The 25973-nt window shown below is 44.0% G+C and overlaps 1 protein-coding gene across 4 annotated transcripts in view; it reads left to right on the top strand.

Moving 5' to 3' along the window:
• The window catches only part of znf335 (zinc finger protein 335), a 41219-nt gene extending 22651 nt beyond the window's left edge, over positions 1 to 18568 (top strand). Inside the window, exons 13-31 of one of the 4 annotated variants that reach the window (XM_045207300.1) lie at positions 626 to 738; positions 1469 to 1487; positions 4288 to 4407; positions 4627 to 4703; positions 4970 to 5130; positions 5397 to 5617; positions 6072 to 6171; positions 6386 to 6474; positions 6654 to 6788; positions 7386 to 7543; positions 7706 to 7883; positions 8799 to 9005; positions 9742 to 9884; positions 10797 to 10939; positions 11365 to 11546; positions 11586 to 11696; positions 13282 to 13425; positions 16472 to 16577; positions 17495 to 18568. In XM_045207300.1, the coding sequence (XP_045063235.1) occupies positions 626 to 738; positions 1469 to 1487; positions 4288 to 4407; positions 4627 to 4703; positions 4970 to 5130; positions 5397 to 5617; positions 6072 to 6171; positions 6386 to 6474; positions 6654 to 6788; positions 7386 to 7543; positions 7706 to 7883; positions 8799 to 9005; positions 9742 to 9884; positions 10797 to 10939; positions 11365 to 11546; positions 11586 to 11696; positions 13282 to 13425; positions 16472 to 16577; positions 17495 to 17616 (2529 nt within the window). In that variant the 3' untranslated portion in view covers positions 17617 to 18568. Of the gene's footprint in view, positions 1 to 625; positions 739 to 1468; positions 1488 to 4287; positions 4408 to 4626; positions 4704 to 4969; positions 5131 to 5396; positions 5618 to 6071; positions 6172 to 6385; positions 6475 to 6653; positions 6789 to 7385; positions 7544 to 7705; positions 7884 to 8798; positions 9006 to 9741; positions 9885 to 10796; positions 10940 to 11364; positions 11697 to 13281; positions 13426 to 16471; positions 16578 to 17494 lie in introns of all 4 variants that reach the window. The other 3 variants (XM_045207299.1, XM_041845309.2, XM_041845308.2) reach the window with 3 other exon arrangements.
• Positions 18569 to 25973: the final 7405 nt, after the last annotated feature.

The raw sequence follows: 25973 nt of genomic DNA, 5'->3' as shown, positions 1-25973 counted from the left end.
TTTTGACATGTGTTTTTCTGGATTTTTTTGTTGTTATTTTGTCTCTCACTGTTCAAATAAACCTACCATTCAAATTATAGACTGATCATTTCTTTGTCAGTGGGCAAACGTACAAAATCAGCAGGGGATCAAATACTTTTTTCTCCTCACTGTACAGTAAAATCACTTGGAGCTGATTTCCAGGTGTTTTTACTGACTATTGTCCAACAATAATAATGCAATAAGAACTTGGGGGCCAAATGAAGCCACCCGCCGGCCGCCAGTTGGGAAACCCTGACATACGCAATCAAGACATCTTCATTTTTGTATTAATTTAGAACATTTTCTATACTTTTTTTTTCTTTCACTTTGAAAATGTGGAGCAGGTTGTGTAGATCTGTAGGGAAAACAACCTAATGTAATCCCTTAGATTTAAGGCAGCAAAATGTGACAACTGCAAGAGGTGTGTAGACTTCAGCAGGTCATTTTAGTATTTTATTGCTAAATAATTACACTGCTTCTTCAATCAATCATTGAATCAGTCTTCAGTTGTTCTCTCGTGTCTCAGGCCTGGTCTGTTCCCTGTACTGTCTGTAATAACCACCGTGGGAATGATAAGAGCCTGTGGTCTCTGCTGTGTTAACAGGAACACATGTTCAACCACCAGGGGAACAAGCCCTTTAAGTGTGAGGAGTGTGACTACAGCAGTGTGTATAAGAAGGATGTCATCAGACACTCAGCAATACACAACAAGAACAAGTATGTGTGCGCACACACACACACACACACACACACACACACACACACACACACACGATGTCATCAGACACTCTGCAATGCACAACAAGGAGCAGTATGTTATTTCCTGCCACCATGTGTGACATTCCCCTGTGAGCTCCACACAACTCACAGTACCAGACCTACAGTGCACAACTCACAGTACACAACTCACAGTACCAGACCTACAGTGCACAACTCACAGTACACAACTCACAGTACCAGACATACAGTACACAACTCACAGTACCAGACCTACAGTACACAACTCACAGTACACAACTCACAGTACCAGACCCACAGTGCACAACTCACAGTACACAACTCACAGTACCAGACCTACAGTACACAACTCACAGTACCAGACCTACAGTGCACAACTCACAGTACACAACTCACAGTACCAGACCTACAGTGCACAACTCACAGTACACAACTCACAGTACCAGACACACAGTACACAACTCACAGTACACAACTCACAGTACACAACTCACAGTACCAGACACACAGTACACAACTCACAGTACCAGACCTACAGTACACAACTCACAGTACCAGACCTACAGTGCATGGCACATTGAGCTTTTACTGGTGTTTAGATTTGAGATTGATCAACTCGATCAAAAAAAAAAAAAAAAAAAAAAAGTTTGATCAATCAATTAATCAATCAATCATTAGATCCCCTAACATATTTTTCTTCCTTTCACAGGAAAACAAAGTCTGAGTCAGTAAGTATTTTCCCCTTTTATCAATAAATGTTAAATTACCATAGTGAGGCCTTTTCTATCCAGATCATTCTTTTATGTGTGATCCAATTGACATTTTATAGTCATTTAGCAGACGCTCTTATCCAGAGCGACTTACAATTAGTGAGTGCATACATTTTCATACTGGCCCCCTGTGGATCATCCCTTATAAAATAACCAACTATATCAATAGCATAAAGGAACTTTAAGTTTAGGCCTTTTTAAGGAAGTAATTATCCATGTGGGCGCCGGAAAAGTCATCGCATGCGAGGTTGAAAACGAAATGACCCATAACCCATCCTCATCCGTCCTACTGGCCTGTCATTAAATATTTAATACAAGCTAAAGTTATCAACAGGAGCTTATTTCCCAAATATTCTAGCCTACGAGGGTGTTGTCCTAAAGTTGTGGCTTTCAAAAACAACAACAACAAGAACAAAGCTAGGCATAGGCTATTCTCAATCACAGCTTTATGATAGATCGAACAAACAATATTATTTATTTTTCTATTATTTTATGAGGCAAATAAAGCAATTATTATCCAGCCTATGATGTCACTACGGTAAGACAGACCGTTCCTCATCAGACGGTCACTTCTCCATCATGATGTAGTCCTATAACCTAGCTCACTACGGTAAGACAGACCGTTCCTCATCAGACAGTCACTACTCCATCATGATGTAGTCCTATAACCTAGCTCACTACGGTAAGACAGACCGTTCCTCATCAGACAGTCACTGCTCCATCATGATGTAGTCCTATAACCTAGCTCACTACGGTAACACAGACCGTTCCTCATCAGACAGTCACTGCTCCATCATGATGTAGTCCTATAACCTAGCTCACTACGGTAAGACAGACCGTTCCTCATCAGACAGTCACTGCTCCATCATGATGTAGTCCTATAACCTAGCTCACTACGGTAAGACAGACCTCATCAGACAGTCACTGCTCCATCGTGATGTAGTCCTATAACCTAGCTCACTACGGTAAGACAGACCGTTCCTCATCAGACGGTCACTTCTCCATCATGATGTAGTCCTATAACCTAGCTCACTACGGTAAGACAGACCGTTCCTCATCACAGTCACTACTCCATCATGATGTAGTCCTATAACCTAGCTCACTACGGTAAGACAGACCGTTCCTCATCAGACAGTCACTACTCCATCATGATGTAGTCCTATAACCTAGCTCACTACGGTAAGACAGCCCTCATCAGACAGTCACTGCTCCATCATGATGTAGTCCTATAACCTAGCTCACTACGGTAAGACAGACCGTTCCTCATCAGACAGTCACTGCTCCATCATGATGTAGTCCTATAACCTAGCTCACTACGGTAAGACAGACCGTTCCTCATCACAGTCACTACTCCATCATGATGTAGTCCTATAACCTAGCTCACTACGGTAAGACAGACCGTTCCTCATCAGACAGTCACTACTCCATCATGATGTAGTCCTATAACCTAGCTCACTACGGTAAGACAGACCGTTCCTCATCAGACAGTCACTACTCCATCATGATGTAGTCCTATAACCTAGCTCACTACGGTAACACAGACCGTTCCTCATCAGACAGTCACTGCTCCATCATGATGTAGTCCTATAACCTAGCTCACTACGGTAACACAGACCGTTCCTCATCAGACAGTCACTACTCCATCATGATGTAGTCCTATAACCTAGCTCACTACGGTAAGACAGACCGTTCCTCATCAGACAGTCACTACTCCATCATGATGTAGTCCTATAACCTAGCTCACTACGGTAACACAGACCGTTCCTCATCAGACAGTCACTGCTCCATCATGATGTAGTCCTATAACCTAGCTCACTACGGTAAGACAGACCGTTCCTCATCAGACAGTCACTACTCCATCATGATGTAGTCCTATAACCTAGCTCACTACGGTAAGACAACCCGTTCCTCATCAGACAGTCACTGCTCCATCATGATGTAGTCCTATAACCTAGCTCACTACGGTAAGACAGACCGTTCCTCATCAGACAGTCACTACTCCATCATGATGTAGTCCTATAACCTAGCTCACTACGGTAAGACAGACTGTTCCATCATGTGGGTGCCATCATGTGGGTGCCATACATGTGTCTCCCGAGTGGCGCAGTGGTCTAAGGCACTGCATCGCAGTGCTAGCTGTGCCACTAGAGATCCTGGTTCGTATCCAGGCTCTGATGTAGCCGGTCGCAACCGGGAGACCAATGGGGCGGCGCACAATTGGCCCAGCATCGTCCAGGGTAGGGGAGGGAATGGCCGGCAGGGAGGTAGCTCAGTTGGTAGAGCATGGCGTTTGCAACGCCAGGGTTGTGGGTTCGTTTCCCACGGGGGGGCAGTATGAAAAATGTTTTAAATAAAGAATAATGTAAGTCGCTCTGGATAAGAGCGTCTGCTAAATGACGTAAATGTAAAATACAGACACACCTGTTCTGCTCCTCCTCCAGAAAGAGTTATTAGAAAAGGTTTGCCATTGCTTGCACTTGCCAGGCTTTAAAAAAAACATATTTCGTCATGATTTGTCCAGTTGCATTCGATTTTGCATTATAGCCCAACTGTCATTTTAGTTTGAGTTTTTTGGGGGGGGTGACCAATAGGGGCAATAGAATCATATATCACAATATTTCTGGGTACATAATCACGATAGGACAAAGGTTGACATCGCCCAACCCTACTAAGGTGTTGTTCCCATGTCCAATGTGGTCTGTCTGACTCTCAGCAGGTATCTAAGGTGTTGTTCCAATGTGGTCTGTCTGACTCTCAGCAGGTATCTAAGGTGTTGTCGTTCCCGTGTCCGGTGTGCCACAGAGTCTATCCCATGCAGAAGAGACTCACTCAGCACATGAAGACACACAGTACCGAGAAACCACACATGTGTGACAAGGTAACAGCACTGAGATGTACATACACACGTACAAGAAAGTCAATTAAATTAATTAATCTTAATTATTAATTGCCAATCAACGATTTCTTAAATGTGAATGAGGAGACCTGTGTATTATTGGAATGGTTAATCACTGTCATCATTAACCATTCCAATAATCCACTCAAATCAATCATGTTTTTAAATCTTTATAAATCTCTGTATGTGCTTTGACTTCAGTGTGGGAAGTCCTTCAAGAAGAGATATACGTTCAAGATGCATCTCCTCACACACATCCAGAGTGTGGACAACAGCAGGTCAGTACAGGATGTAGTGCCATTTTCACCGTGCCTCTTAGCAGAATATAGCCTCTTAGCAGAACATTGCCTCCCAGGGTTATGTTCTGCGAAGAGGCTAAGGTGGGGCTCAGTACACACTGGAGCAAAAACAATTTGTACCGTGAAAGAAAACTCAGCTAGTACCTCGATTTCACCCTGTTTCAAAACCTTTACTCCTACCGTACACGACCCAGTCGACATGTTTAGATTCAAGACCTGCGATCTAATGCATGTTTCTGTTCTAGGTTCAAGTGTGAGTTCTGTGACTATGACTGTGACAACAAGAAGCTCCTGCTCAACCACCAGCTGTCCCACACCAACGACCGGCCCTTTAAATGTGACTACTGTAAATACTCCACCTCTAAAGAGGACTTCCTGGTCTCACACCTGGCCATCAAACACACAGGTGAGTCACCAATGATTTGGTGACAGTTGGGACAGTAGGTAGCCGAGAGGTTAGCGAGACAGAGCAGTAGCCAAAAGGTTGCTGGTTCAAACTGCGGGCCTGGCGTACAAAGTGGGAACTGAACTGCTGGTCTCTGATCTCCAGCCATTGTACCCGGCACTCAACCCCTTAATTGGTCTCCATCCAGGGGCGTTGCACTGAGACTGACCCTGAGCCTCTCAGTGGCTAACGTGTGTTTTTAATGTGTGAATATTTCTTCCTCCCAGGAGAGAAACCGTTCTCCTGTGAGATGTGCCACTTCATGACGAAGCACCGTAAGAACCTGCGTCTGCACGTCCAGTGTCGCCACCCGGAGGCGTTTGAGGAGTGGAGCGCTACGCACCCCGAGGAGCCCGTCAGACGAAGGAGGAGACCCTTCTTTACTCTGCAGCAGATAGAGGAACTCAAACAGCAACACGACGACACACCGGGCCTACAGAACACCATCGTATGTCTAGAGAGCCTGGTCCCAGATCTGTTAGGGTTGATTTAGAGGCATAGCCTGGTCCCAGATCTGTTAGAGTTGATTAGCCAACTCCTATGATCTCTGGCATGACAGATCTGTGGCATGACAATGACCATAGCAGTTGGAAAGACATCACATGTCCCCCCTTGTAGCTCAGTTGGTAGAGCATGGCGCTTGCAACGCCAGGGTTGTGGGTTCGACTCACTAACTGTAAGTCGCTCTGGATAAGAGCGTCTGCTAAATGACTAAAATGTAAATGTAAAATCACAAACTGATCTGGAAACAGGCTTGAAGGGCCATACTTGTATTTCTATGCATTAGAATGAGAAAAGCTGAATGTTCTGAATTAGAAAAGCTGCAGGTTCTGAATTAGTAAAGCTGCAGGTTCTGAATTAGTAAAGCTGCAGGCCTGTGACTGTTTTTTCCCATGTGTTAGCTGGCAGTGGATCCTGAAACACTACAAGCCATGCAGACAATGCAGAACGCCTCAGTCTCCCAAGATGCAATGGGAAACACCACCATCATCTACGAACAGGGTCAGTGATTCCTGCCATACAAAGGACAGACAAAAATTACATGGATTAAAAAATACATGCCTTTTTATGGCTCGATATAAATGTATTGTCTCAGCAGAAATTGGTCCGTTGATCACCACCAAACCCAATAGGAACATTTGCATATAATGTATATTATATTGAGTGTAAGGCATGACTGAACCATGACTGAGACTGTCTCTCTCCGTCTCCACAGCCGGGAACTCAGACCTGTCAGCCCAGAATGCTCTGGATCTGCTGTTGAATATGAGCAACGCCAGAGAGCTGGTGGGAAACTCACTGCAGGTAAAAGGCCCAAAGCTTTGGTTTTACATCCTGACAAGGTTCTATCTTGCCCTCTATCTGACCTATCCATGCTTAGTTTATCTATCCACGTAAGGAACAGTAGAGACATGCTATGGTCTGCATGAATAGCAATACATCTAGTTTCTGTCTATGAGCAGCCTGTCTGTCTGTCACCTCAGGTACAGGTGTTGAAGTCGTCTGACTCAAAGGTTCTAGAAGCAGGCTCCTGGACGGGCGTTACCTCGGCGACGGGCGGGGGGCAAAAAGTTGTGACCTTTCACGTGTCTGAGACTGGCGAGACCCTGGTACAGGAGGTACATATATGGAATATATTATTACGATATATATTATATACTATTATTAGGATATATTATTGTATACTATTATTATGATATACTATTATTATGATATATTATGATATACTATTATTATGATATATTATGATATACTATTATTATGATTTATTATGATATACTATTATTATGATATATTATGATATACTATTATTATGATTTATTATATACTATGATTATGATTTATTATTATTATATTATTATATACTATTATTATATATTATGATATACTATTATAATGATATTCTATTATTATGATAAATTATTATCTTATTATGATCTGTTATGATATACTATTATTATGATATATTATTTATTATTATGATATTATTATTATTATTATTATGATATTATGAAATACTATTATTATGATATATTATTGTATATTTGCTGCAGTTAGTTTTTAGCGTTTCATTTATAATGGGCTGGACCTTTACTTCTAGATGACGTTGTGCGGTGTTCACTGGGTTTGTTGTCTGTTCTGTTTGTTGGTGTTCATTTTTGTGTTGGTGTGAAAAACAATCAAAATGTTAAATCACCAAAATAATGATCCATTAGGTCCAGGAGGTGCAGGAGGGTTATGAGGCGGGGACCAATGAGAATGGAGAGATCACCCAGGTGGCCATCCAGGACTACGAGAGGGCAGAAGGCTTCAGTGTGTTGGAACAGGTGGAACAAGCTACAGAGGAGATCCACAGCACCGGACCTGAATACAGGTACAGTCAATCACATCAGTCAGCTACAACACCATGGTCTCGCCAGGGTTGTGTTCAGTAGGGCAATGGGAAAACAAAAAACCTCTGCTCTCATTGGACAAGTTCAGGTAGAACTTCCCTGTTTTCACTGTGTTCCCGTGTGTGTTGTTGTTGTGTTTTCAGCAGTGGCGAGGGGAGTCCCCAGCCCATGGAGGAAGAGGAGGAGGGAACAGAAATAGTCAGAGAGAACGGAGAGAAGTTCTACCTGACCTCCGGGCTAGGAGACGGGGTGCTGCAGCAGAACAGAGAGAAGTTCTACCTGACCTCCGGGCTAGGAGACGGGGTGCTGCAACAGGTCGAGGTAAGCCTAAAGAGAGCCACCACATCCATAGCTCTGTCTATTCATTTGATCCATGTGGTCAGGATTGTGGCTTTTAGGTTCTGTTCAGTTGAACAGCCGATGGCTGAGAGGTCATCAGAGTGGCCATTAGTACGGTTTCGCCACGTTTTTTGTCGTCCCAGACACATTTTCACGATCGGGGTGAAATCCTGTGAACTCGCGTAGTTTGAGCTGGTCAAGGACGCACCGATGATGGCTGTTCCGTTCTCCAGACCCCTGTCGGATGTCCCGATTTTTGAAATTTTCTGACATGTCAGAAATGTTGGTTGTGCAATTTGTAGTCTGAACAGTGCTACGACGCAATTGGGCAACGGCTACTGCCAATAGCCAATGAGCACTCAGCATGTGAGACCAAAATGATGATGGTGAAGAGGAAAGCGGCAGCAGCAACAACAACAACAACAACAACAACACGCACCGTGAGGACAGAGGGGATGGGAGACAGACTGGTGGCGCTGTGGAGAGAACACAGCTGCCTTTTCAATATCAAACGTTTTATATGACCTCTAATTCACTCTGTAGAATAGAAAGTCCATATTGTCCTCGTCTGCCCAACCATTGGCTGGTCCATATTCTCCGCCGCCGTCTCTTTTTTGATGATAATAACAACCGAGAAACGGAGGGCAGGATAAACTAGGGAGCACCCACGTCCTGGGGTTGAGGATGGACGGAATGAAAGATTTGGGACAAGGAAATGTGAGCAAGTCCAAGTTGTTAAGATTTTAGAAGTCATGTAGTGTATGGCCTGTATTAGGCTGCAGAAAGCCGTCTCATCCTCCCTCTGTCTGAGGCCCCAGGTTCCCCCACCCCAGAAGTCTGCTGTCTGATAAGTCTCATCTTTGTGCTCTTTCTTTCTTTCTTTCTTTCTTTCTCCAGCTGAGCAGTGAGGCCCCAGGTTCTCCCTCCATGGTGGGTTCCCCCCAGCAGAACCAGCTCAACCCTAAGAGGTTCTCCTGTCGTATCTGCATGGAGTCGTTCCATGGCCGCAGTGACATGGAGAACCACAAGAGGGCCCACATCGACCCCTCCACCTTTAAATGTCCTGACTGTGACTTCACTGCCTCCTCCTGGCCAGTTGTCAAGGTGGGGGGACTATCTTTTATCAGCTCTGAGACATTTGAATCTCATGGTGAATCATCTTGATTTCTCTCATCCTCTTTCCTTGCCTCCTTGAGGAGAATATCTGAGGGATGAAACGTTCTCCTCCAATGCCTTTTCAGAACGAGACTAGGAGACGGGGCACGAGGGAGGCTAGGAGACGGGGCACGAGGGAGGCTAGGAGACGGGGCACGAGGGAGGCTAGGAGACGGGGCACGAGGGAGGCTAGGAGACGGGGCACGAGGGAGGCTAGGAGACGGGGCACGAGGGAGGCTAGGAGACGGGGCACGAGGGAGGCTAGGAGACTGGGCACGAGGGAGGCTAGGAGACGGGGCACGAGGGAGGCTAGGAGACTGGGCACGAGGGAGGCTAGGAGACGGGGCACGAGGGAGGCTAGGAGACGGGGCACGAGGGAGGCTAGGAGACGGGGCACGAGGGAGGCTAGGAGACCCGGGGCACGAGGGAGGCTAGGAGACGGGGCACGAGGGCTCAGGCTAGGAGACGGGGCACGAGGGAGGCTAGGAGACGGGGCACGAGGGAGGCTAGGAGACGGGGCACGAGGGAGGCTAGGAGACGGGGCATGAGGGAAGACTTTTGACAGTCACCACATAGATGAGGTTGAATGTATCGTTGGCAGCCTGTAATGGCAGCGTTGACCTAGTAGTGACCTACAACTGCTTCCAAAGCATGTCATCACAGGGTTGTCCCATTCTTTTCCCAGACCCACATGGGCATGCATGCCTACCTGAGACCTCACAAGTGTCCAAGCTGCAGCTTCGCCTCCAAGAACAAGAAGGACCTGAGGAGGCACATGATGACGCATACCAACGAGAAGCCCTTCACCTGCCAGATCTGTGGACAGAGGTATGACCCAAACTTGTTTTATTAGGGATTGTAGATAGATACAGTGCACTGGAGCAATTCTCTATCAAAGTAAATTCTTTAACCCAAAGTCCTCCCTACACAAAGGCATTGATTGGTGTAAACATGGGCTAAAGCAGTGATGACACTGATGTCCCTTCGAGGAACTATGAGGTGTGCCCTGAAACTTTCCCTAATCTGAACACTCACTTATAAATGGCGGCATTTTTATTTGGGAGCACCAGTGCCCATAGAAGGAAAACCAACCCTGGAATAGCCAGGCACACGTGAGGCTGTTGTTACATTAGTATCATTTGAGGGGCGCGCATCACCAGCAAAGTAATTTGCATCATTTTACTTTTCCTGTGAGAACCATTAGCAAAGGCAAGTCTGATTTAGGCTGAGCTGAACCACAGCCTCTGCCATAGAAACAAACAGAGCATGGCTTTATGTTCATCATGGTTGGACCTTTACGAAGCAGAAAACCGCTCGTCTCAAGCCCAAATCGTTCAAAAGTAATGACCCATATTAAGTTTATTATATTGCATTTTCGCGGGACGCTCTTAAAGGGGTACACACAAATTGATCATCTTGAGTAAGAAACTATGACAATAGTTCAAATAAACCCTACTTAATCTATTTCTTTTTTACTATGTTTTTACAGAAAATTGATGATTTGCAGTATGGGTCAGATAAGGACATTTTAGGTGTACCGCAGAATATTTTATCAAGGTGTGCCACGGTTCCAAAATGTCTGGGAACCACTGGGCTAGAGAAAGGTTCCACCATGTTTCTTACACCAGTCCTTTCCTTTTAAATTCACGAGGGAAGTGAACAAGTGCACACTTGGAGCAGAAAGGGTAGAGAATGGTGACTCCGTGGCTGATTTTGTGAATATCCATGTTACCCCATCAGGTTTAACCGTAACGGCCACCTCAAGTTCCATATGGAGCGACTCCACAGCCAGGACCCTCCGACGAAGAAGACCCGCTCTGGAGGAGGCTCCCAGCAGACCGTCATAGTTAACAGTGATGAGGAGGCTCTCGCCACGCTACAGTGTAAGGAACCATACAACGGGGCGGCAGGTAGCTTAGTGGTTGAGAGCGTTGTGCCAGTAACCGAAAGGTCGCTGGTTCTAATCCCCGAGCCGACCAGGTGAAAAATCTGTCGACGTGCCCTCGAGCAAGGCACTTAACCCTAATTGCTCCTGTAAGTCGCTCTGGATAAGAGCGTCTGCAAAATGACTAAAAATGTAAAATGTACTACAAGAGCCTCCACACTAGCACGCATACACTGATCATTTCACTGGTTGAATAAGTCCATCTCCATCCTTACCATCTGACACAGTTTATATACTGTACACACACCTCTAGGGCAATACACAAGCTCCCCCCAAAGGTGGTTTGAAATGCTAACATGAATGTTGTTGTATGGTAGGCATTAGCCCATTGTCTGACCTGTCTCTGTCCTTGTGTGTCTCCAGCAGCTCTGCAGGCAGGACAGACCATCACTCCAGAGCAGCTACAACAGGCCTTGGGTCAGGACCACATCGTAGTGTCCCAGGAACAAGGCCTGGGTCAGGACCACATCGTAGTTTCCCAGGAACAAGGCTTGGGTCAGGACCACATCGTAGTTTCCCAGGAACAAGGCTTGGGTCAGGACCACATCATAGTGTCCCAGGAACAAGGCTTGGGTCAGGACCACATCGTAGTGTCCCAGGAACAAGGCCTGGAAGACCAAGTGGAGGCCACTTACATCCAGCAGATCACCACAGTGGACGGACAGACATTACAGTACATGACAGGAGACAACCAGGTGACTGAAGATCAGGGGTGTCAAACTCATTTTGCCTCCGGGGCGCATTCGGTCTTCAACGAGGTCCAGGAGACCGCACTGAAAATCGGTTATATTTCCTCGCGGACAAAATTTGCTAAAAAGTCATCTATCCAGTCCTTTGGTATTTTCAATGTTCCCTGACTGTCTAGCTTTCATTTCGGTGATTATTATCGAGCTGGACACAGTCAATAAACTGTATGAATGTGTAGATCCATTATCATTTTTAAACAGTTTCGATTTGGTTTTAGTCATTTTTTTAGTTTATTGAGTTCAAAATCCCCAAATGTTTTTCTTTATTACATTTTTTTTACTCAAACCCAACCGCGGGCCAGATTGGACCCCCCTGGCGGGCTGGATGTTTGACAGCCCTGCTGTAGATGGAGCTATAGCGAGATACCAGAGGTGGAGGTATAGGAGGACGGGCACATGGTTTCCCATGGTGTTCCATGGTGTTCCATGGTGTTCCATACCTTTCCATTCCAGCCATTACGACGAGGCCGTCCTCCTCTACCTCCACCCACCAGCCTCCTCTGCTAGATACGTACATACGTCTATTCCTTTACAGATGGAACTAGATACGACTACTTACAGTCCATTCGGAAAGTATTCAGACCCCCTTGACTTTTTCCACATTTTGTTACGTTACAGCCTTATTCTAAAATGGATTAAAACCATTTTTTTTAAATCCTCATCAATCTGCACACAATACCCCAAAATGACAAAGCAAAAACAGGTTTTTAGAAATTTTTGCAAATGTATTAAAAATAAAAAACATACCTTTATTTACGTAAGTATTCAGACCCTTTGCTATGAGACTCGAAATTGAGCTCAGGTGCATCCTGTTTATTATGTGGTATTGTGTGTAGATTGATGAGGATTATTTTATTTTTTAATCCATTTTAGAATACGGCTGTAACTTAACAAAATGTGGAAAAAGTAAAAGGGTCTGAATACTTTACGAATGCACTTTAACAGTATGATAGACGGGACAGACAGTGACGATGTAATTCTCCTGCTTCACCCTCCCAGGTCTAATTGTCCTGCTTCACCCTCCCAGGTCTAATTGTCCTGCTTCACCCTCCCAGGTGTAATTGTCCTGCTTCACCCTCCCAGGTGTAATTGTCCTGCTTCACCCTCCCAGGTCTAATTGTCCTGCTTCACCCTCCCAGGTCTAATTGTCCTGCTTCACCCTCCCAGGTGTAATTGTCCTGCTTCACCCTCCCAGGTCTAATTGTCCTGCTTCACCCTCCCAGGTCTAATTGTCCTGCTTCACCCTCCCAGGTCTAATTGTCCTGCTTCACCCTCCCAGGTCTAATTGTCCTGCTTCACCCTCCCAGGTGTAATTGTCCTGCTTCACCCTCCCAGGACTAATTGTCCTGCTTCACCTTCCCAGGTGTAATTGTCCTGCTTCACCCTCCCAGGTGTCCTACTTCGCCTGCTTCACCCTCCCAGGACTAATTGTCCTGCTTCACCCTCCCAGGTGTAATTGTCCTGCTTCACCCTCCCAGGTGTAATTGTCCTGCTTCACCCTCCCAGGTCTAATTGTCCTCCCTCACCCTCCCAGGTCCAGTATATCATCTCTCAGGATGGAGTCCAACACTTCATTCCTCAGGAGTACGTGGTGCTAGCAGACGGGAACCACATCCAGATGTCAGATGGACAGATTATCCAGTATGAGCATGATGGGGCCTTCCTGCAGGAGCAACAGGTGAGAGAGAGAGGACCCCAAAAACACTCCATCACCCAAAAAAATTAAATCCCAAAATTACTCAATCCAGAATAAAACTGTATTTTAGTATAATTATCTATGGAAAGGTGCTATACAGTGCATTCGGAAAGTATTCAGACCCCTTGACTTTTTCCCATGTTACTTTACAGCCTTATTTTAAAATGAATTAAAATAAAATCCTCATCAATCTACACACAATACCCCATAATGACAAAGTGAAAACAGGTTTTTAGACATTTTTGCAAATGTGTTAAAAAACCTACCTACCTTATTTACATAAATATTCAGACCTTTTGCTATGAGACTCGAAATTGAGTTCAAATGCATCCTGTTTCCATTTATCATCCTTGAGATGTTTCTAGAACTTGATTGGAGTCCACCTGTGGTAATTTCAGTTGATTGGACATGATTTGGAAAGGCACACACCTGTCTATATAAAGTCCCACAGTTGACAGTGCATGTCAGAGCAAAAACCAAGCCATGCGGTCAAAGGAATTGTCGGTTGAGCTCCGAGATAGGATTTGGCCTGAATGCCAACCGTCACATCTGGAGGAAACCTGGCACCATCCCTAAGGTGAAGCATGGTGGTGGCAGCATCATGCTGTGGGGATGTTTTTCAGCGGCAGGCACTGGGAGACTAGTCAGGATCGAGGGAAAAATTATTTGCAGAACAAAGTACAGAGAGATTCTTACATTTACATTACATTTTAGTCATTTAGCAGACGCTCTTATCCAGAGCGACTTAAAGTTAGTGAGTGCATACATTTTCATACTGGCCCCCCGTGGGAATCGAACCCACAACCCTGGCGTTGCAAACTCCATGATGAAAAGCTGTTCCAGAGCGCTCAGGACCTCAGACTGGGGCGAAGGTACACCTTCCAACAGGACAACGACCCTAAGCACACAGCCAAGACAACGCAGGAGTGGCGTCGGGACTGGCTCAGCCAGAGCCCAGACTTGAACCCGATCGAACATCTCTGGAGAGACCTGAAAATAGCTGTGCAGCAACGCTCCCCATCCAACCTGACAGAGCTTGAGAGGATCTGCAGAGAAGAATGGGAGACACTCCCCAAATACAGGTGTGCCAAGCTTGTAGCGTCATACCCAAGAAGACTCGAGGCTGTAATCGCTGCCAAAGGTGCTTCAACAAAGTACTGAGTAAATGGGCTGAATAGTTATGTAAATGTAATTATATTTATTTTTTAAAACATTTCTAAAAACTGTTTTTGCTTTGTCATTTATGTGGTATTGTGTGTAGATTGTTGAGTGAAAAAAATGATTTAATCAATTTCAGAATAACGTAACAAAATGTGGAAAAGTCAAGGGGTCTGAATACTTGTATACTGTACAGTGAGGGAAAAAAGTATTTGATCCCCTGCTGATTTTGTACGTTTGCCCACTGACAAAGAAATGATCAGTCTATAATTTTAATGGTAGGTTTATTTGAACAGTGAGAGACAGAATAACAACAAAAAAATCCTGAAAAACGCATATACATTTTTATATATATATATATATTTTTTTTTATTGATTTGCATTTTAATGAGGGCCTTGATTTGATTGCTTCTGCTCCCAGGTGTCTTTTATACAGGTAACGAGCTGAGATTAGGAGCACACTCTTAAAGGGAGTGCTCCTAATCTCAGCTTGTTACCTGTATAAAAGACACCTGTCCACAGAAGCAATCAATCAATCAGATTTCAAACTCTCCACCATGGCCAAGACCAAAGAGCTCTCCAAGGATGTCAGGGACAAGATTGTAGACCTACACAAGGCTGGAATGGGCTACAAGACCATCGCCAAGCAGCTCGGTCAGAAGGTGACAACAGTTGGTGCGATTATTCGCAAATGGAAGAAACACAAAATAACTGTCAATATCCCTGGGGCCTGGGGCTCCATGCAAGTTCTCGCCTCGTGGAGTTGCAATGATCATGAGAACGGTGAGGAATCAGCCCAGAACTACACGGGAGGATCTTGTCAATGATCTCAAGGCAGCTGGGACCATAGTCACCAAGAAAACAATTGGTAACCCACTACGCCGTGAAGGACTGAAATCCTGCAGCACCCGCAAGGTCCCCCTGCTCAAGAAAGCACATATACAGGCCCGTCTGAAGTTTGCCAATGAACATCTGAATGATTCAGAGGAGAACTGGGTGAAAGTGTTGTAGTCAGATGAGACCAAAACCGAGTTCTTTGGCATCAACTCAACTTGCCGTGTTTGGAGGAGGAGGAATGCTGCCTATGACCCCAAGAACACCATCCCCACCGTCAAACATGGAGGTGGAAACATTATGCTTTGGGGGTGTTTTTCTGCTAAGGGGACAGGACAACTTCACCGCATCAAAGGGACGATGGACGGGGCCATATACCGTCAAATCTTGGGTGAGAACCTCCTTCCCTCAGCCAGGGCATTGAAAATGGGTCGTGGATGGGTATTCCAGCACGACAATGACCCAAAACACACGGCCAAGGCAACAAAGGAGTGGCTCAAGAAGAAGCACATTAAGTTCCTGGAGTGGCCTAGCCAGTCTCCAGACCTTAATCACATAGAAAATCTGTGGAGGGAGCTGAAGGTTCGAGTTGCCAAATGTCAGCCTCGAAAGCTTAATGACTTGGAGAAGATCTGCAAAGAGGAGTGGAACAAAAGCCCTCCTGAGATGTGTGCAAACCTGGTGGCCAACTACAAGAAAAGTCTGACCTCTGATATCCAACAAGGGTTTTGCCACCAAGTACTAAGTCATGTTTTGCAGAGGGGTCAAATTCTTATTTCCCTCATTAAAATGCAAATCAATTTATAACATTTTTGACATGCGTTTTTCTGGATTTTGTTGTTGTTATTCTGTCTCTCACTGTTCAAATAAATCTACCATTAAAATTATAGACTGATCATGTCTTTGTCAGTGGGCAAACGTACAAAATCAGCAGGGGATCAAATACTTTATTCCCTCACTGTATGTGCATTGCTTACTCTATTGTTTGAAAAACGTATGTTCGATTGTTAACTGTTTTAAAACTGTCTCTTTGCAGATTGCCCTGAGTCATGACGGGCAGATCCAGTATCTTCCCATCAGTTCAGAACAACAGATAGTCAGTCCTGAGGACCTGGAGGTTGCTGAACATTCTGCTGTCACCGGTATGTTTACACTGTCTGCTTCACACACATTCTGCTGTCACCGGTATGTTTACACTGTCTGCTTCACACACATTCTGCTGTCACCGGTATGTTTACACTGTCTGCTTCACACACATTCTGCTGTCACCACATGTTTCACTGTCGCTTCCACATTCTGCTGTATATTTACACTGTCTGCTTCACACACTTCCTACCGTTCTCCAGCAACTTCTGGTTCAGCTCCTTCCAACCTTGTAGAACACCTGGTTCAGTCCTTCCAACCCTTGTAGCAACACCTGGTTCAGTCCTTCCAACCTTGTAGCAACACCTGGTTCAGTCCTTCCAACCTTGTAGCAACACCTGGTTCAGTCCTTCCAACCCTGTAGAAACACCTGGTTCAGTCCTTCCAACCTTGTAGAAACACCTGGTTCAGTCCTTCCAACCCTGTAGAAACACCTGGTTCAGTCCTTCCAACCCTGTAGAAACACCTGGTTCAGTCCTTCCAACCTTGTAGCAACACCGGGTTCAGGTTATCATGGTCTCTATACGTAACACCAGGATTTGTTGATTATTTGAATCAGTAGTTTTAGAGGGGATGGGCTGGAACAAAAGCGCTCAAGAACTGGAGGTGGAGAACCTTGAGAAATGGTTATTCTCTTGTCAGTTGGTTAACACTACCTTCTGTCTCTGTCTTTCTCTCTGTCTCTCTCTCTCTCTCTGTCTCTCTCTCTCTCTGTCTCTCTCTCTCTCTGTCTCTCTCTCTCTCTGTCTCTCTCTCTCTCTCTCTCTCTCTCTCTCTCTCTCTCTCTCTCTCTGTCTCTCTCTCTCTCTGTCTCTGTCTCTCTCTTTCTGTGTCTCTCTGTGTGTGTGTGTGTGTGTGTGTGTGTGTGTGTGTGTGTGTGTGTGTGTGTGTGTGTGTGTGTGTGTGTGTGTTCCAGCGGTAGCAGATGCAGCCTTGCAGCAGACCCAGACGGTTTATACAGAGGCCACACAAGAACAGCTGGAGCAGCTACAACAGCAGGGCATCCAGTATGATGTCATCACCTTCACCGATGACTAGAGACCTCTGTCAGGCGGGACGGCTCTCTGTGATTGGCTGTTTGCGGACCTGTCTGCTATTGGCTGCCTGATGACAGTATGTAGTGCAGGACTAGCACGGTGGAACCACGAGGACAAGTGACCTCCGGCGGGTTCGATTGGCCTGAGCGAGACTGCAGAGAATCGTTGATCTACAAATCATCTTGTAAAATCATCCCAAACAACTACTCATTATGCGATCAAAGATTGTCAAATCTGGGCAGGGTCTTGCCTAGGTCGATCCCCTAGAACACACTGCCCTACTCTAGCAGCTCTGCCGTGCTTCAGATATCTGGGATGATAGGAACAGTACGAGAGAGGATTTTAGTGGCTTGTAGACTTATCACTCATATTGGCAGTGTTGAATAGAGTAACTCTCACTGTTAAGTAGATATACAAACAGAAGCTTTTGTAAATTCTAAACATTGCACCCCGTCGCTTCTAAGTTAATCATAGGGGCTGCTGCACATTAAAGAACGGTTGGAGTTACACACGGTTGGATGATTTATTGTGCGCCCCCAAATGGCACCCTGTTCCCTACATAGTGCACTACTTTTGACCAGAGCCTTGATCAGAAGTAGTGCACTAAATAGGGAACAGGTTGCCATTTGGTATGTAGCCCTCCTCTGTAATGATTTAAGATCTGCGGTTTCCTCAACAAGACGAAATTAAAATGACTCTGTTTTAGAATAAAGCACAGCTTCCAATGGACCTTTTTAGTTTGGAATAGGAAAGGACTGTGTGAAGACTATGCCTCTGGAGGATCGGATGACTGTGACTACAGGGTTGATTGTGATTTGCAGTTTAAAGGGAGTGGTTAATCATTTGGTAATGTACATATCTTTTTGCATATGAAGCATTTTGTTCCATGATTTGCTTGAATGAAAATCGCTGAATAAGCTAAAAGCTGATGCCAAATAAATCATTACATTTTACATATTAGTCATTTAGCAGATGCTCTTATCCAGAGCGATTTACATGAGCAATTGGGGTTAAGTGCCTTGCTCAAGGGCACATCCACATATGTTTCACCTAGTTAACTCGAGGATTCGAACCGGCGACCTTGCTGACCCAATGCTCTAACAGCTAGAGGTATTATTATACTACTTGAAACCGTGATACCTGAGCTGGTACCATGACAACAGTACAACCCGTCATCCTCATTCTCTAAGCCAATAATGAGTGTTCTGAAAACTTGTAATTGCAAGTTAGAGCCACCCCCCCAAATGAAGGAAGTGAATCACAAGGCTGGTCTCGGAAACAATGCAGTCAAACAGCTGTCCACTTCACTCCCTTTTTTGGTGAGTAGGATGTACGGGTCAGCTGCCTCAGTGAATATTTCACTGAAGATGAAGATTACCTTTCTCTTGCTTCTTCTATTAGGTGAGATTTTATCCAGGTTTGTCTCGTTTGAGATGTTTGCAATAGTATAAATAATATAGTATAATAATAATAATAATAATATAGTATTCACTGTAGTGTTTTTTTGCGGACTGTAGTATTTACTGTAGTGTTTTACTTTTATTATTTTTTGTCATAGAAGTGGAGGCTTTTCTCCTTCAGGAAACCTACTGGAGAAATACTAAAGCCTTGTTCCCACTTCAGGCCTTAATGCTCATCTCAGTTTGGTCAAATCTGTTTTGGACTACTGACTGTCCAAACAGCAAGTTACAAGTGGCCAAATCGGATGTGTGTGTTCAGACAGCAGTCATTTACTGACATGGCTATGCTAATTGTCATAGTAACGACTGGTGTGTGTGTGTGTGTCCAGGGGGTCTTTGGTGTAGGCTCATTGGTGCTCGTGCTTCCTATCACTCAGAAGGTACGTAGCAACTTAAGGTGACAACAATGCCTGTCATGGACATTTCCCAGTTGCTTTACATGTTCAAAATCATAGTGTAAGGACAATGTTAAAGCCTGAAAGGACAAGATAATCCAACTTTCAAAAATAGTTATTTTTGGCTAGCCCAGGCAGTCAACTAGCTAGCTAGGTACAGCGCCTTCAAAAAGTATTCACACCCCTTGACTTTTTCCACATTTTGTTGTGTTACAGCCTGAATTTAAAATGGATTCAATTGAGATTTTGTGTCACTGGCCTACACGCAATACCCCATAATGTCAGTGGAATTATGTTTTTAGAAATGTTTACAGATTAATTTAAAATGAAAAGCTGAAATGTCTTGAGTCAATAAGTATCCAACCCCTTTTGTAATGGCAAGCCTAAATAAGTTCAGGAGTAAAAATGTGCTTCAGTCACATAATAAATTGCATGGACTCACTCTGTATGCAATAATAGTATTTAAGATTATTTTTGAATGACTACCTCATCTCTGTACCCCACACATACAATTAGCTCTAAGGTCCTTCAAACACAGATTCAACCACAAAGACCAGGGAGGTTTTCCAATGCCTCGCAAAGAAGGGCACCTATTGGTAGATGGGTAAAAATTAAAAAGCAGACATTGAATATCCCTTTGAGCATGGTGAAGTTATTAATTACACTTTGGATGGTGTATCAACACACCCAGTCACTACAAAGATACAGGCGTCCTTCCTAACTCAGTTGCCGGAGAGAAAGGAAACCGCTCAGGGATTTCACCATGAGGCCAATGGTGACTTTAAAAAAAATAATAATATGCCATTTAGCAGACGCTTTTATCCAAAGCGACTTACAGTCATGTGTGCATACATTTTTACGTATGGGTGGTCCCGGGGATCGAACCCACTACCCTGGCGTTACAAGCGCCATGCTCTACCAATTGAGCTACAGAGGACCACAAAACAGTTACAGAGTTTAATGGCTGTGGTAAGAGAAAACTGAGGATGGATCAACAACATTGTAGTTAATCCACAATACTAACCTAAATGACAGAGTGATAAGAAGGAAGCCTGTACAGAATACAATTATTCCAAAACATGCATCCTGTTTGCAACAAGGCACCGAAGTAAAACTGCAAGAAATGTGGCAAAGAAATGAACTTTATGTTTGGGGAAAATCCAACACAACACATCACTGAGTACCACTAAATATTTTCAAGCATGGTGGTGGCTGCGTCATGTTATGGGTATGCTTGTCATCGGCAAGGACTAGGAAGTTTTTCAGGATTAAAAAAAATTACGTAATAGAGCTAAGCACTGACACAATCCTAGAAGAAAACCTGGTTCACTCTGCTTTCCACCAGACACTGGGAGAACAATTCACCTTTCAGCAGGATAATAACCTAAAACAGTTGTGATTTTAAATCTGCTTGAAAATCTCTGTCAAGACTTTGAAATGGTTGTCTAGCAGTGATCAACAACCAATTTGACAGAGCTTGGAAGAATTTTGATCATAATAATGGGCAAATATTGTACGTTCCAGGTGTGCAAAGCTCTTAGAGATTTAACCAGAAAGACTCACTCACAGCTGTAATCAATTATGGGGTATTTGCGTGTAGATGGGTGAGGGAAAAAAATATATTTAATCCATTTTGAATTCAGGCTGTAAAACAACAATGTGGAATAGGTCGAAGGGTGTGAATCCTTTCTGAAGGCACTTTGGGACGGTGGTTTGAAATGTGTCTTGAAATATCAGATTCCATGTGCTTTTTGGCTGTTCAGACTGCAGGGAAAAGAACAGATTTGAATCAGATATGACAGAAATTTGGATTTGAGTCACTTCAAACTGCCAATGTAAAAAAGGCTTAAAAGAGCACATGTTCCATAACCTGTAGGTAGGACTTGGTCTGAATGGATTCTGCTCAGAGCTTCTGCTCTTTCCTATAAGCTGTCGGCAACACAATATCGTCTATACTTGGCATGTAGGTTTCTCACTTATGGGTGGCACAAAATGAGATATGGGGGAGGGGAATGGGCAGGGTACAGGGCATTCGGAAAGTATAAAGACCCCTTGGCTTTTTCCTCATTTTGTTACGTTATATAGCCTTATTCTAAAATTGATTCAATAAATGTTTTTCCTCATCAATCTACACACAATACCCCATGAAAACCAGGTTTTTAGAAATGTGTGTGATTGAAGACAAGACAAATGGAGTGATGATAAATGGATCGGCAGTAGCTAGTAAACCCGTGACGCCGAACGCCGAAACCCCCCCGACGCGCAGCTCAAAGACGGGGGCCTCACTGCGGTGGCGGTCAGCGGTGGCCTTCTGACGGCGCGTTGGAGGTGAACGTGGGCAGCATTCCACGTCTCCTCCGCGCGCCGAAACCAGTCATCCACCACAGGAGCCTCGGTCTGTCTCTGGTGCCACGTGCCAGAACCGGTTGGTAACCTAGAATATACTGGAAAGGCGTTAGGTTAGTGGAGGAGTGGCGGAGAGAGTTCTGGGCATATTCGGCCCATGGCAAGAACACCGGCTGGTCCTGGCAGTAGGACCGCAGGAACCTACCCACGTCCTGATTTACCCATTCCACCTGCCAATTACTCTCGGCCCGGGGTGGAACCCAGAGGTCAGGCTGGCCGAGACCTCCAGACGTTCCATGAACGCCTTCCTGACCTTGGAGGTGAACTGGGGACCCCGGTCAGACACTATATCCTCTGGTACCCCGTAGTGCCGGAAGACGTGTGTAAACAGAGCCTCCGAAGTTTGCAGAGCCGTGGGGAGACCGGGCAAAGTTAGTGCAGTGTTTTTGCGGACATTACTGTAGTATTCAGTACAGTGTTTTTTTGTTGCGGCTAATACTGTAGTATATACTTTTGTATACTACAACATTTTGTAGTAAGCACTACACATCGAGGGATACTACAGTGTATAGTATACTACAGTTTAGAAACCTATAGTAAGTACTGTATAATATTCTATAGTAAACTAGTATTTTTTTCACATGGGGGATCTGCTGTTTTTGTGCCATGTCGTTTCTAAGCGTTTGTTTGTTTTGCTAGATGACCCTGAGATAGAAGCACAACAGGTGGTGAATGGACAAGCTCTGCTGAGGTTTGTCTTTCCTCCTTTCTACAATGGTTATGAGAAGTTCTGTTCTAAACTATATCCTGGGGGATTTCCTGTTGTGAATACCAGAGGAGAAATTTTTATAGCCACACTGAAGTTTCCCCTTAAAAAGGGAGGCATTTCTCATCATAGGAAAATTACCACCACACAGACAAAATGAATAAAAAAAATAAAATAAATATTAGGATTTTTTTTATTTATTTGAAATTTTTGGATATATAGGAAATGGTATTTTCCACCTACAAAAACTTTCCTTCAGACTTTCTTTTGGCTCCTTCTCCCTCCCTTTTCCTTAATCTCCTGAAATCTTATCAGATAAAAAACTTCCACACACAAACATCCTCCTCCAAAACCCACACTGGGGAGACCAAGTCTAAAAGCACAAAGAAATAGCCACCGAGGCTGCTTTGAAAAGGTTTAAGAAAATCGGGACGAATTTATAGGAAATAAGACATACAAGACCACTGATAATCTCCCTCGATCTGGGGCTCCACGCAAGATCTCACCCCGTGGGGTCAAAATGATCACAAGAACGGTGAGCAAAAATCCCAGAACCACACGCGGGGGACCTAGTGAATGACCTGCAGAGAGCTGGGACCAAAGTAACAAAGCCTACCATCAGTAACACTACGCCGCCAGGGACTCAAATCCTGCAGTGCAAGACGTGTCCCCCTGCTTAAGCCAGTACATGTCCAGGCCCGTCTGAAGTTTGCTAGAGTGCATTTGGATGATCCAGAAGAGGATTGGGAGAATGTCATATGAAACCAAAATATAAATTTTTGGTAAAAACTCAACTCGTCGTGTTTGGAGGACAAAGAATGCTGAGTTGCATCCAAAGAACACCATACCTACTGTGAAGCATGGGGTGGAAACATCATGCTTTGGGGCTGTTTTTTCTGCAAAGGGACCAGGACGACTGATCCGTGTAAAGGAAAGAATGAATGGGGCCATGTATCGTGAGATTTTGAGTGAAAACCTCCTTCCATCAGCAAGGGCATTGAAGATGAAACATGGCTGGGTCTTTCAGCATGACAATGATCCCAAACACACCGCCCGGGCAACGAAGGAGTGGCTTCGTACGAAGCATTTCAAGGTCCTGGAGTGGCCTAGCCAGTCTCCAGATCTCAACCCCATAGAACATCTTTGGAGGGAGTTGAAAGTCTGTGTTGCCCAGCGACAGCCCCAAAACATCACTGCTCTAGAGGAGATCTGCATGGAGGAATGGGCCAAAATACCAGCAACAGTGTGTGACAACCTTGTGAAGACTTACAGAAAAACGTTTGACCTGTGTCATTGCCAACAAAGGGTATATAACAAAATATTGAGAAACTTTTGTTATTGACCAAATACTTATTTTCCACCATAATTTGCAAATAAATTCATAAAAAATCCTACAATGTGATTTTCTGGATTTTGTTCCTCATTTTGTCTGTCCTAGTTGACTTGTACCTATGATGAAAATTACAGGCCTCTTTCATCTTTTTAAGTGGGAGAACTTGCTACAATTTCTCAATATTTTTCCCCACTATGTCAACGACTTCTACAAGGGAAGAGTATACGCAACAGAATACAACGGTGGGATGGACGTTATGATGTGGAATTTAAAGCCAGTGGACGCTGGTGACTACAGGTGTGCTGTTGTCACCTTTGGGGTGAATCATATCTACACTGACTATAACCTCCAGATTGGTAAGAACCATCATAAACAAATCAAACTAAATCTTATATAAAGTTTCCTCTGGGGGGGAAAAATAAAGTTATTCTGTTCTATTCTAGGAACTGTGATATTAGAAACTGGAATACATATACTGTATGTTATCCAATCAGTGTTGACTCCAAGGAAATCTGTGCAGGATGAGGAAGTCGACTTGTAAAATAACTGTGTTGAAATGAGTGCTTATTAAACTCAGTCTCTGTTTAGATAGTGGTCGAAGTAGCGGTCCTGTACCCCCTCGACCTCCTGTCAGGTCAACCATCAGACCCTCCATCTCATCATCATCATCATCCTCCTCAGACACCTCTGGGCCTGTTTTCTCCAAGGACCACAGTGACAGCCCCAGGTGCAATCCCTCTCTCTCACACACATACTGGTTAATTATTCCTCACAGTTGATAATGTTATATTTCAGGGAGCGTTGTAATGCTTATGTCAATATTTTGTCATGTTTGTCCTATTCACCTGTTAGTGTTCCCTGGAGCTTTGGTTTACCACTGGCTGCAGGACTCTTCATCGTTATGGTGATTATCAGCTCAGTAATCGTTATTGTGGTTCATCACAAAATCATCACAAAAAGTAAGAGGACACATTTTCAGTGTTCCATACATTAATTGCTGTTCATGTTAAATCATTTTTCAAATGCGTAGGCTATGACCTTTAGCCAGTAAGGTGCAATGATTTTTGAAAATTGTTTCACTGTGACTGTTCTTTGTTAAATTGATGTAATTGTATTTTTCTTCACAGAGAAATGTGGAGCAACTTCCAGTGACTCAGCGGCCCACATCCTCTCAGTAAGTGCTAAAGTTGGACGTTGTCTCTGTGACTGTGTCAAATGTATTTTGTCCCAGAAAACAACAACAACAAATAATAATATTTGTGTTTGAGCTTGACGTTCCCATTATGTCTTTTCCCTGTTGATGTCTTCTGCAGCGTGCCCCATAATGAACAGTTTATAAACTACTTATAAATATGTACGGCTACTTATGAAGTATACCTAAAAGGCCCAATGCGGCCGTTTTTATCTCAATATCAAATCGTTTCTGGGCAACAATTGTAGTATCTTTTTATTTTTAGGGGGTAGATCAGCTTTAATATTGCAGCTAGATTGTAACTTCCATCAATGTAATTGTCTGCATCACATCCAATCCCCCATAGTTTTTTTTTATATATACATACATATATATATATATCCTTTTTTGAAATATATTCCCCTTTATTACTTTCCAACTCCACCACAAGTAAGTACCTGTAATAGGTTTCCATTAAAATGTGCAAAAATAGCTTTTTGGCAACAAAACTATTCCTCAAACAAGAATTTTGCTAAGACTTTCTGGGAGTGGTCTGAGTGGGGAGGGGAAATCAAATACTAGCTGTTATTGGCAGAGCGGTTTGGAACTCTCTTTTATTGGTCTATTAATCAAGTTACCGCGTGTTTATGTCACCATGGAAAGCCGACACGCCCGCCCATGCAAACCTGCTGATTAGGTCCTGTTCTGTGTAGATTGTACTTTCAATCAGCAACTATCAGGAAATAGCACTGATCAAATCTGTTTCCACTTTTACAGTGTTAGTTTCATCAGCTGTTGTACAATATGAAAACACATGAAAAACTGAATTTTAAATGCGCTGGGCCTCTTTTTAATGTAAAGTGTTACCAAATAATATGTAATATGTA

This window comes from Coregonus clupeaformis, chromosome 24 (assembly GCF_020615455.1).
Source record: "Coregonus clupeaformis isolate EN_2021a chromosome 24, ASM2061545v1, whole genome shotgun sequence".
NCBI lineage: Eukaryota > Metazoa > Chordata > Actinopteri > Salmoniformes > Salmonidae > Coregonus > Coregonus clupeaformis.
The sequence above is the reverse complement of the archived record's forward strand: the minus strand, read 5'-3'. Positions and strand labels throughout refer to the sequence as shown.